Source organism: Triticum dicoccoides, chromosome 3A, assembly GCF_002162155.2.
Source record: "Triticum dicoccoides isolate Atlit2015 ecotype Zavitan chromosome 3A, WEW_v2.0, whole genome shotgun sequence".
In the NCBI taxonomy this organism is placed as follows: Eukaryota; Viridiplantae; Streptophyta; class Magnoliopsida; order Poales; family Poaceae; genus Triticum; species Triticum dicoccoides.
In genome coordinates this window covers 14,265,587-14,277,147 of record NC_041384.1, presented here as the reverse complement: position 1 = coordinate 14,277,147, position 11,561 = coordinate 14,265,587, and the positions used below count along the sequence as shown (strand labels likewise).

Genomic DNA, 11,561 nt, shown 5'->3' with positions numbered 1-11,561 from the left:
AACTCTGCTTCTGGATTCTAGGTTTTTTCCTTAGGTTTTCATTTGTTTTTTCAGGTTTTTAATTTTTATTTCTTTTTTGTTCAAAAAAGTCATGGAAACACTCCTAGGTTGCACAAGTGATGCACATGCACTTGTCACAATGAATAAACGTGGGAGTAACGTTCGCGAGGGATGCCCCCTAACTAGGGATTTCTGCTATATATCACTCGTAGCGCCCCGACAGCGAAAGCCGTCGTCCTTCGGGTTCGGCCCACCTATCCTCCAGCCCATCATCGTACGGGCCACTCATTCGTTCCAAAAAAATTAAGTGGTAAATACATACGAGCGCTATGTCTCGCATTAAGCGAGACGGTAGCAACTCTCGCTGAAGCATTTTCTCCCCTTGTGCCGTATTGGGCCGGCCCATTCATGCGCGCATAATCGTAAAAGGAGCAGAGGTAACGCGAGATGAAGGGATCGGTCCCTTGTCTCCAGGGAGATTGCACGCTGCGCTAGGCACTTGTTCAACATTTGATTAAAAATATTCAAACACTTGTTCAACATTTTTTCAAATGCTCGATTAACATTTTATATACATGATCAAATGTTTTCATCATTTATTTAATACATGGTGAACATTTTTTCTATACACATTTAACATTTCCCATATGCTTGACTAACATTTTTCAAATACTTGTTCAACATTTTTTTAAATGCTTGATTAACATCTTTATACACATGATCAACAAAATTCATCATTTTTTTAAAATAAGTGATCAACATATTTTATATACACGTTCAACATTGTTCGAACACTTATTCAGCAATTTTTTAAATACTTGTCCAACATTGTTTAATACCTATTCAACATTCCAAATATACTTGTTCAACATTTTTCAAATATTTTTTCAATATTTTCAAATGTTTTTTGTAGAATATTTTAACATATAAACAAAAGTAAAAAATAAAGCAAAAAAAGAGCATTCCGCCTGCCGCGCGCGTGGGCCGGTCCATTTTGGTCGACTCGTTGAAGGGCGAGATGGACGCCAGTAAATAGGCACACTGCCAAGGAAAAAAGATACTACATACAACGAGGGTCACAAAACTTACGCCGGATGGTCAGTTTGGTTCATAAACCTAGTAGAGAATTACATATCTCCGTTGGATTGTCTATGTATAGACTATACACACAGCTGAGAGCATACATTGCGTACAAATGAATAATGAATCAATCAATCAAGAAGCATGGTGCATAACGGATCCCGCCGCCTGACCGAGGAAGTGCAGGACTGCGAAAGCGGAGACCGGCACGCCGGCGAGCAGCATGGCGACTACGGCCGCAGCGACGCCAGGCCTGGTGCCCATGGCCAGCAGCTGCAGCGCTCCGGCGAGCACGGACACGTCGGAGACGTAGGCCGGGTAGTAGCGCTTCTCCCAGTCCGCCCACCCCGGCGGCGCCTCGTAGTTTGTCTCCGCCATCCGCGCCTCCCGGATCCTCCGCCGGAGCACCGCCATGCCCTCGTCCACCAGCGCGCCCCCGTAGTGGTGGTCCTGCCCGAAAGCGGCGCAGCGCCTCGTGCTCGGTCGCAGCGCCAGCAGACCGTGGCACGGCACCGCCTGCGGCCTCCTCGGTGGCAGCACCGGACCGCGGCGCGGCGGCGACCCGTAAAGCTGGCGCCCAGGCCCGGAGGATGCCGGCCGCACCGTCGCCGGTAAGGAGAGGGCGGACGACATCGATGGAATCGAATCGGCTGAAGAATGAGCCGAACGTGTGATCTGTCAGACACGAAGATGAGACAGCAAGAAAGCGATGGAGGGAGGAGCAGGATGAAGCAATGGAGGGAAGTGAATGCTGAATAATGGCGAGAGATGCAGCTCGATCGAGTGGGTGTCGTTGCGTCTTATAGGTAGTGGTAGAGAGAGCTCACACGGTTTCATGGACGGTCATCCTTGGCGGGTTTTGGCCGGTGATTTGGAATCTCGTTGTTTAATTGTGGTTTGGATCCAGCTGACGATGGATGGAGAGGTAATCACCTAGCTAGCTCGTTAAGCAACAACACGACAACCACGAAGGACCATGGATTCCAACTAACACCTGCCTGCCTACCGCCTCTCAGTTTCATCGATTAAATGATCAATCATCGATGAGTTGAATCGTACTCCTACCAGAGCGCCAGGTAATTAAAAAGAGTATATATGTACCTACATATATACTGTTTTCATATGAGTTGAACTGGTAGTGCCTCGGTAGCCTGGGCGGCGGGTTATTTATTTTAAGGAGAAAAAGTCCAAGCAACATGTTCTCTGGATGGGTATATGATCAATCACCCTTCAAAAAAGAAATTTTATGATCAAAGACTATGGTTTTTCCACAACGAATTTCTGACTTTATTTATAGAGAGTGAGATTGATTCATTTTCTCTTTATTGCCTTCTATTGGAAGGAACGCAGCTGACCAGGCATGCTGAATACACCAACTTTTTTGCATTGAACTGAATTATAAATAGTCAGCGAAGGAAACATGCGCAGATGATCATAATCATCGCATATGTCACCAATCGTATAGTGCCGGTCCATCCCAGCACCTTGGGTCGAACTACTCTATCATTTTCCCGTCGTAGTGTATTAGTCTCTTCGTATTTTGTGCCAAATTTTAAACATAAATCTAACTAACAAAATGTTAATACATGTCACCAAAAAATATATTGTTGGATTCGTTTTTTAACATAGTTTTCTACAATAATAATTTTGCTATGCATAACTTATATTCTATTAATTAAAATCATGGTTAAAATATGACCCTAAATATGGTTGAGACTAACAAACCGGGATGGATGTACAATAGTACCTCGAATTCAATTAGATCATAGTTCCACCCGCAAAAAAATAATTAGATCATAGTTCATCCAAGTATCCTACTAGTACAGTAGTACCTCGAATTTAATTAAATCATAATTCAACCAAGTATCCTACTAGAAAAGGCTAATTAGTTCATTCATCCATGTGCATTGGTCTCTCTATAACAAAATATTGCAAGAAGTTTTGTTGCCCTATGCAAAATCAAAAACATCTTACATTTTGATACAGAGGGAGAGAGTATAATGCTTCTAGCTACCATAGGATAACACATCAGAGACGTCTATATACACCAACCTGTCTTTGAAGGTAATCCACGGTTTTCCAGTGATCAATGTTGCAGAGGGGAATACCTAATGTGTTCTCTGTTGGAAGGAACATGCTATGCATTCTGGATCGACTACTTGAATTCTTTTTTTCAGCCGACTAAGATATTAATAAACACGTGCATATTAATTAATCGTCGCATACATCACGACAACATGTGCTGGCCGCGGGTTTATCATTTTTCTTTCTCTGATTATCTGTCACCGTCTCAACGCCTAGCTACCTCGAGGCTCTTTTCTAGGTTATTTAATTGATCCATCCACGAATTAGTCCTAGGCCCAGAAAGAGCTCCAGGAAAGTCTACGGGCGAGCAGAGACGTCCATATCGACCAGCTGCTATCAATCGAATCATCCATTTGCAACTCTCATATCCACTTGAACACCTCTGACGATGATCGATCACATGGTGTGAGTAAGTGCGACGCGTTGTGTGAGTAATTCACGCGCCATTTAGCCAGACGGTGTCCACCCAATGTTACCTATAGAAAAAAATTCACTACAGGCCCTATTACTTGCGCTGGCGTTAGCTTTAATCCTTATGATTACAAATACCTAAAATACAGTCATCAAAGTTGCTCTAGAGGGTCATCTACGGTTCATTATATGGTTTGCTATACGTATTGGCTGACCTGGCCCGAGTCAACAGCCGCCAACTGTGCGTTGACTGCCACATGTGCTAGGTTGGCTTGAATACGCGCTCGCAAGGTTTTTTTTTTGCAAAGTTGCGTCCGTCACTCATCAACATCACCGTCAAGATCGACCCCACCGCCGAGAGCAGACCAGCGACCTGCAAGGACAGGATGTCGTTGGCATACACTACTTACAATTACAAGGAGCAGTCGCTGTGCAAGACGTACTAGACGGCGGCGGTGTGCACGAGACGGCGGCAGGGAGCACCCGTGGTAAGAAGCGGCAGCAGCAGCAACGGACGGCGGGCTCCAGGCTCCTCCGGCTGCTGCTTTCCAAGCTCCTCCACGGCAAGGCGGCCAACCAGAAGCCCGCCGCCCTGCAGTGCTCCTAGTCCTTCAAGAGGGTCGCGCCGTCGCTGTTGCCTTGCTCCAAGCATCTCGACGCCGTAAAGCTTAGGACCCACGCAGATGTCGTCGGCGACCAGAAGGAGACGGAGTATTCCGACTCCGAATACGACGACGAGAAGCAGCAGAGCCGTTTTGAAGCACTCCTGTCCACGGCCAGAGCAGGTTCTCCTGCGTGCAAGGCTCGCCCAAGAACGCAATGGCCATCGTCCGGGAGCTCCTGCTCCTCATGGAGATGAAGACAGCGTACACGCCTGCGCTGCGCACCCAGTTGTTCGCAAGTCTGAGGACCTCATCAATGACGCCAACGATCTTGCCGGCCACGACGGCGACGACGACTACTGCTATCGCACGAGCCCTAAGAACATCCACGAGCAAGACGGGACCACGGCCGCCGGAAGCCCCTCCACGAGCACCGCCTACTGGGCGACGCACCGAGCTGAGCTGGCCAGGGTGTCCGAGCTAGTCTCCTCAGAGGTGCCGAGGTCGAGACTGGACGCCGCTAGCGTGCAGGCGGAGCGACGGGACATCAGCGCCGACATAGAGACCGCCTTGCTCGATGCTTTGGTGCTGGAGTTCGTCATGGATCTCGGTGGCTGCTAATCGATGGCGCCCAATCCGCCATTGTAGCGTGTAGGTGCAGGACAAAGAACAGAGCGGTGACCTCTGCCTTGCTCTGTTTTTGTTGAGTAGTTGCTCATAGGTCGGGACCTAGTACTCAGTGCCAAGTGGAGGCCTGTATCGCCCTCCCAAACGTCGGTTCCCTGCCCCATGCTACCACCTCGCTCGATGTCATGCGCCATGACCACCTTCCTGCCCCACGCCGCCGGCAGCGAGCACGAACGCTGCTACCTCCACATGTCGTTCCGCCGCCACACACAGCTTCGGCGAGCCCCACTCCTCCGCTCTTCCCAGCTCCCCACTCACCTCCGTCGCCTCCCCACAGTAGCGCTGCACGTTTTGGCTGTCGGAGGCGGTGACCCGAGCACTGCGTTGTAGCAAGGCAGAAGGAGGAAGAAAATCTTGATGTGGCATTGTCCAATGGCTTCTTGATGACACGCGGTTTTATAGGAGGTGACGTCGGCCTCGGGGCGCGTCGGACGGCGATCAGTTTGGCCGGGAGGCCGACGGACAGAGGCGACGAAGACGGCAAGGGCGTCGGCGTTATAGGTCGTCTTGCTCTAATTAAAACATCAGAGGAAGAAACGGGGACCCTGGCAAAGCTCTTTGACATGGTGGTGCACCATGGGATGATCTCCGGCCACGCTACGCAGGGCGACGTCCATGGCACGAGCTTGGCCACTGGACAGAAGGGGGGAAAGAGCATGTCAGTGGTCAACGCTGCCACTTTAAAATGCGGCGACACGTGTGTACTTGCCGGCGAGGGATCGGCCTCGCGCTGGAGAAGCGGAGGCTGGTGCGGCCCTGGTGGCTTTGGCGATCATGGCCGAGGCGAGCGGGCGCCTCGAGCGGAGCTCGGCCAGGAGGAGGAGAGGGTGGAGGGGAAAAGGAGGAGGGGGAGGACGGTGCAGGTGGCGAGGCTCACCCGACCGGCGGCGGGAACCGCCGGGCGCGTCGTGAGGATCGCGTGCGAGCGTCTTTCGCGGGGACCGCTCGGGCTGCTGGGGCTGTGCGTTATGAGGACGAGACAGGGGTGGATCGGTCGGACCAGGGGGTGCGCTCGGTCCGACCAGGGGGCAGATCTTTTAATAACTGGCAACTTTGCAAAAAGACCCTTGCGTGCGCGCGTATTCAAGCCAACTTAGCACATGTGGCAGTCAGTGCACAGTTGGCGTCTGTTGACTCGGGCCAGCTCAGCGAATACGTATAGCAAACCATATAATGCCAGGCACAGAAAATCAATCAGATTGTGTCAAGATTCATGCATATAGTACTGGACGGTGATGAATACGTGTGGTCGAGATGGTCAACGCCCACACGTGTGGGCGTTAACATTTCCGAATAACTTTGATGACTGTATTTCGGGTATTTATAACCACAAGGACTAAAGCTAACGCCAAGGCAAGTTACATGCCCTGTAGTGAATTTTTCTGTTATATATACCACAAGTATGTGGTATATGTATAGACGGTTTAAGGGGAAAACTTCCATTCACGGGATTCCTGAAACACGGGAGAAATGACACTTAATAGAGATGGGAATAGAAATTTTGATTTGCAGAGGAGATCCTCTGTAAATCCTATAACAAGGGAAGTGGCCTCAACTTCAATCACAAGTTCAACCTCAAGTTGAAGAAAGCCCAGCACACATGGAACATTGAAGTTGATGTCCATGACGTTGCTTCAAAAGCTGACTTCCACCAGAATATTCGCCACACACACCGTGGTGGCAGGAGAGATCACATACGCCATAGTGTTGTGCCGAGGCAACACGAACAGTTCCAGCTCACAGCACATGCGTCAATGAAGCTCTCCAAGAGGCATAGTTGTCTGTGGGCACATAAGTAAGTGATCATCATTGACATGGTGTGCAATCTTAAACTTTATGTCAAGGTAATTAATCGGGCATCTCATGTGCATAAGATATTAGCGGAATAGGATGGTAATGTTATCGTGCGGTGCACTTATTACTTGTTCAACAAACATGCCCTCAATATGTCCGAGAGTTCGCCACTGCAGTTGAGGAGATTGAGGATCATACCAACTGTCTACACGGCCTACGGTCTGGCGCACTGCATACCAGGGTTGACACATGCAAATTGTACCTATTGTCTCGAGGACTTGAGTTCTATCAGCAGTTTCACTAGATGACCAAGTGTGATGCTTGCAACGCCGTGATGCTGCTACAACTTGCACTTGCACAAGTTTTTTCCAGTGAGTCAATGTAGCAACTGCCCACATTCACGGCCAACACACTCAAAGGTAAGCGCCCCCAATCGAGTTTCCGAAAAAAAATTCTATAATACTAAATGCGTGCATGTTTTGATGTTGGCCTCTCCTTGTTGTTGCTCAACCATGGCCTCAAAAATATATTTGCTAAGATTTTAATTATGATCAGTAAAATGTAGATGTGATTTTTTTACAAACACGTGCATCTAATAACATGAAATGCTCCTCCTCTAGGATCCGCTGCTCTGGCAGCCTCACACACCACGAACCAAGAAATAAGTAAATATAATGGAAGAGGTACGTAGCAGTGAGAAATCCATTGTCCGCCAGTGCTTCTAGATTGGTGCGGGTGGACCCGATGCAATTTCATTTCCACCTTTGTTTCTAGAATACAAAATCTATGCAAACAGGAATGCGAGATGGATCCCCGCGAGAGAGAAATATCCACCCATCCACGGTGTTGTCCCTCTCCCACATCCAGCTCTCTTTCGTGGAGAGACACACTAGATCCGCATGGATGATTACTCTGGCGTAGACCACGGCGCCGAGCACTATCATTGACTCCTCCCCGGGATCTCTAGAACTCTCCGGTGAAGGAAAATTGACATGCACCGCCACCCCCAATCATATCCAGATAGTACGGAATTGTTCAAAAATTATAAGCCCTTTTCATCAATTTTCTATCTGTCATGTAAAATATACATAACCATCGTGGTTTGGGACATTTGTGGATTACGGTTTGTGGAATTTATTAAATGGTATGTGAAATTTATATTCGTGAAGATGATTTTGATTAAACTCGTTTTGGTGATGTGTGCGACATATATGCACAATATATGTGAAACTCATTTGAGTGGTGTGTTGTTTGTGAAATTTGTGACTTGTGAATGCGTGATTCGGTGGAATCTGTGAAATTGATGAAAAATAACATAAAGTGATGCTTATGACATGTGGAATATGTGATTACAATTTGTGAAACTGAATGTGGTGGAATTTGTTTTGCAGTGTGTGAAAATGTTATGTCAATCTATGGAATTGGTTATTACAATTGGTGAAATTGGTATTTCAATCTATGAAATAGCTGAAATAACCTATTGCAATTTGTGAAGTTGGTATTTCAATCTATGAAATAGTTGAAATTACCAGTTTTGAAATCGTTTTTATTTTGGAATCTGTGAAATAATTTGAATTTGTGATCGTTCAAGCCGGACCTAACTTGGACATCCGGCTAAATTACCGCCAGCCCTCCTCATGCCGGCTCATAGCGCATTAGGTTTCCCATAAGTTGCACGTACAAGCAGAGTGACGCGGGTCTGGTTCGTCTTCTAAATTCTAATAGGTTATTGATCTTCAACCCCAAAATGACACAAGGCAATCTTCTTTTTTGAAGGGTACACAAGGCAATCTTATGATGTAATGTAACTGGTGTCGTTATCACATTCCACAAAGCATTTGACTTCGGGTCCACTCTCTCGGTGGTGTTGTAAACTTCAGGCTTCAGTTCTAGAGCCGGGCAATCGCGTCCTTTCTAAAAAAAATGTTGGGTCGTTGAAGCCAGCAATTTGACAAGTTGTCTCGTTGACTTTTTTGCATAGTAATATGTGTCTCATTCATATCAAAAAGGTCAAAGTACAAATCATGTAAAGACCGACATGACAAAACTGAAAAGATAGCAAAACATCTCTGAGCTTGATACCAATTTCTGTCATTTACCACTGGCATCACCATAGCAGCCACCGAAGAAAAGATTGACGGATCACCTTCGCTCGTTGAAACTAGTGAAATAAGAAAAGAAAATACATATTACTCTGCGTTTATACTGCAGCTAAAACCAAAAGAATTACATATCTCCATTGCACTGTGTATCTAATTATCTACAGACACAGATAGCACACGCTACCGGCGAATGAATGATAGTCAATCAAGAAACAAGGTGCAAAACGGATCCCGCCGCCTGCCCAAGGAGGTGCAGCGCGAAGACGGCGGACACCGGCACGCCGGCGAGCACCAGCGCGGCAACAGCAGCAGCGACGCCGGGCCTGGTATCCATGGCCAGCAACTGCAGAGCGCCGGCGAGCGTGGACACATCAGAGACGTACGCCCGGTAGTAGCGCTTCTCCCAGGCCGCCCACCCCGGCGGCGCCTCGTAGTTGGTCTCGGCCATCCGCGCCTCCCGGATCCTCCGCCGGAGCACCGCCATGCCCTCGTCCACCAGCGCGCCCCCGTAGTGGTCCCGCCGGAAGGCACCGCAGCACACCGTCGCCACCGCCCGCGGCCTCCTCGGTCGGAGCAGCGGACCGTGGCAGGGCGGCGACCCGTGCAGCTGGCGCCCAAGTCCCGGGGCTGCTGGCCGCATCGTCGACTGCAATGAGACGGCGGACGACATCGATTTCACCGAATCTGCTAACGAATAAGCCGAGCGTGTGATCTCCTGAGTCAAGAAGATATGGTAATAGCTAGCAGTGCACAACAAGGAAGCGATGGAAGGAGGGGCAGGAAGCGATGGAAGATGCAGCTTGAGTGGGTGTGCTTCTTATTCTTATAGGCACTGGCAACTGGGGTTCACGCGGTTGCATGGACGGCGGCTTCTTGCCGGTGATCTGACGTTGTTTATGTGGGTTGGATTCCAACTAACACCTGCTTGCGTGCCTGTTGGTCTCATCGATTAATTGATCAATCATCGCTGGGTTCAATGGTACGTAGCACAGTGCCAGTTGTGATTAATTAAACAACGGAATAGCTATGGTGAACGTTCGCCGCCACAGCCGTCGGACGGTGGCAGTTTTTTACAACTAAAACTCCCGCGATTTAAACAAACTGCCATGGCAGTTTTGCAATTTGCCATCTCCCACTGCAGAAACTGCCAGCCACGCCGTTCGCAAATGCCATCATGGTTGACGAAATTGTATATTTTGAGATGAGTTGAACCAGTAATGCATGCCTGGCCTGGGCGGCCGGTTTATTTATTATTAGAGAAAAAAGTGCAAGCAACAGGTTCTCTGGATGTTGGTATAGTATACAACATACTTCTCAATTTTTTATATGAAGCTCTGATCGACCATGTCTTTTTTGGATCGACGATGGTTCTTCATATTTGTTTTGTTATATATGTTGTTTTCTGTTGGAAGGAACGCCGCTGATCGACCCTTGAACATACACCAACTATTCAATGTTGATATCTAAATATTCTTCTTTTGGCCGACGAACAAAGAAAATAAACATGTGCGCATTGGTCATACGTCACAAACGCTTAGGGCCGGCCGAGCGCAGCACTTTGTTTTATCATATTAATATTTTCTCCGCTCTTTATCATTGGACAAGGTATAATCACTCAAAATCATTACAGTTGAGGTTAGGATAACAGATTGGTGCCGCTTTTGAGATAACTAACAGCGAACCACTATTTCTTAGGCTAATCAAAGCAATGATGACCGTCTGAGCTTGTGAAAACAGCGAATCCGCCAGGTATGGCCCACCTGTTGGGCTGATGTGACAAAGACCAAACACAAATACTTTGACCAGCTGAGATGGCAAATAAGAGGTGTGTAATGACTGAATGTTTATCTTCTTCCAATTGGGCATTTTCTCAAGCAGCTTTCGGACGCGTGGCGGCAAGCCTGTGGGCGTTGCACGTGATCCTGCCGTCTAGTATGGGTTTTTTTTTCTTTTGAGAAATCTCGCTGTCTTTATTGATACATGACAATGTTCATAGGTACACGGCTTAGGTCATGAGGAGTGCCCAGCCAAACATGTCTACCTATATCTAGATTACAAGCAAACTTAGCGAGATTATGAGCCTCGAAATTAAAATTCCTCCGCTTAAACACAAAAGAGCAAGAAGTAAAACTATCCTTGCGATTCGTTATTTCATGTATAACAGCCGCATTGCGGTCAGCTGTCCCTTCATTGATGTCCTGCACCATACCTTGGCAATCCGATGCCACCCTGATATTCTGCCCATGGAGATCTTCAGCCAACGCTAAAGCCTCCCGACACGCGTATGTCTTCAAGATCATCAGGTCGCGTACGCCCCCATAGACCACCGCCGACGCGCCAAGATAGTTGTCGTTTGAGTCACGGCAGACTGCGGCAGCAACTCCCACTCGCCTGTTTTTTGATAGTGCCCCATCCACGTTTATCTTATTTGAGCCACGCGGAAGTGGAATCCAGCGCCGTTGTTGCTCCCTTGCCGCCTGAACTTGTACCCTAGGTTCACAAGCGATAGCTTGATGTAGCTCTTGAAGATAAGAGTCTACAAAGGAAACAGTCTGGTGTGGGTTTTGAAAAAGAGATTCATAAATCGCCTTGCGCCTTGCGTACCACACGGTCCATAATGTGACACTCATCCTCGAGAAGCTCGCATGGTCTAGTGCCTCATAAAGCTCAAAAAGCCAATTCTTCGCACTTGGCTCCGTACTCGCTGTCATCTTGGACACAATGTTTTCATCTGTTAATGCCTAAACACATCTCGACATCGTGCAAGACAGGAGCGCATGTCTCCAAGAATCTTGGCAGC

At 47.9% G+C, this 11,561-nt stretch overlaps 2 protein-coding genes across 2 annotated transcripts; both read right to left on the bottom strand.

Moving 5' to 3' along the window:
• Window positions 1–1,065: 1,065 nt before the first annotated feature.
• LOC119270968 lies at window positions 1,066–1,836 on the bottom strand. Its single transcript, XM_037552958.1, has one exon. It carries the CDS (start codon window positions 1,711–1,713, stop codon window positions 1,216–1,218), a length of 498 nt encoding a protein of 165 aa, XP_037408855.1. The 5' UTR covers window positions 1,714–1,836; the 3' UTR covers window positions 1,066–1,215.
• A 6,871-nt stretch (window positions 1,837–8,707) lies between these two features.
• Window positions 8,708–9,539, bottom strand: LOC119270967. The gene has a single exon (XM_037552957.1). It carries the CDS (start codon window positions 9,429–9,431, stop codon window positions 8,967–8,969), a length of 465 nt encoding a protein of 154 aa, XP_037408854.1. The 5' UTR covers window positions 9,432–9,539; the 3' UTR covers window positions 8,708–8,966.
• Window positions 9,540–11,561: the final 2,022 nt, after the last annotated feature.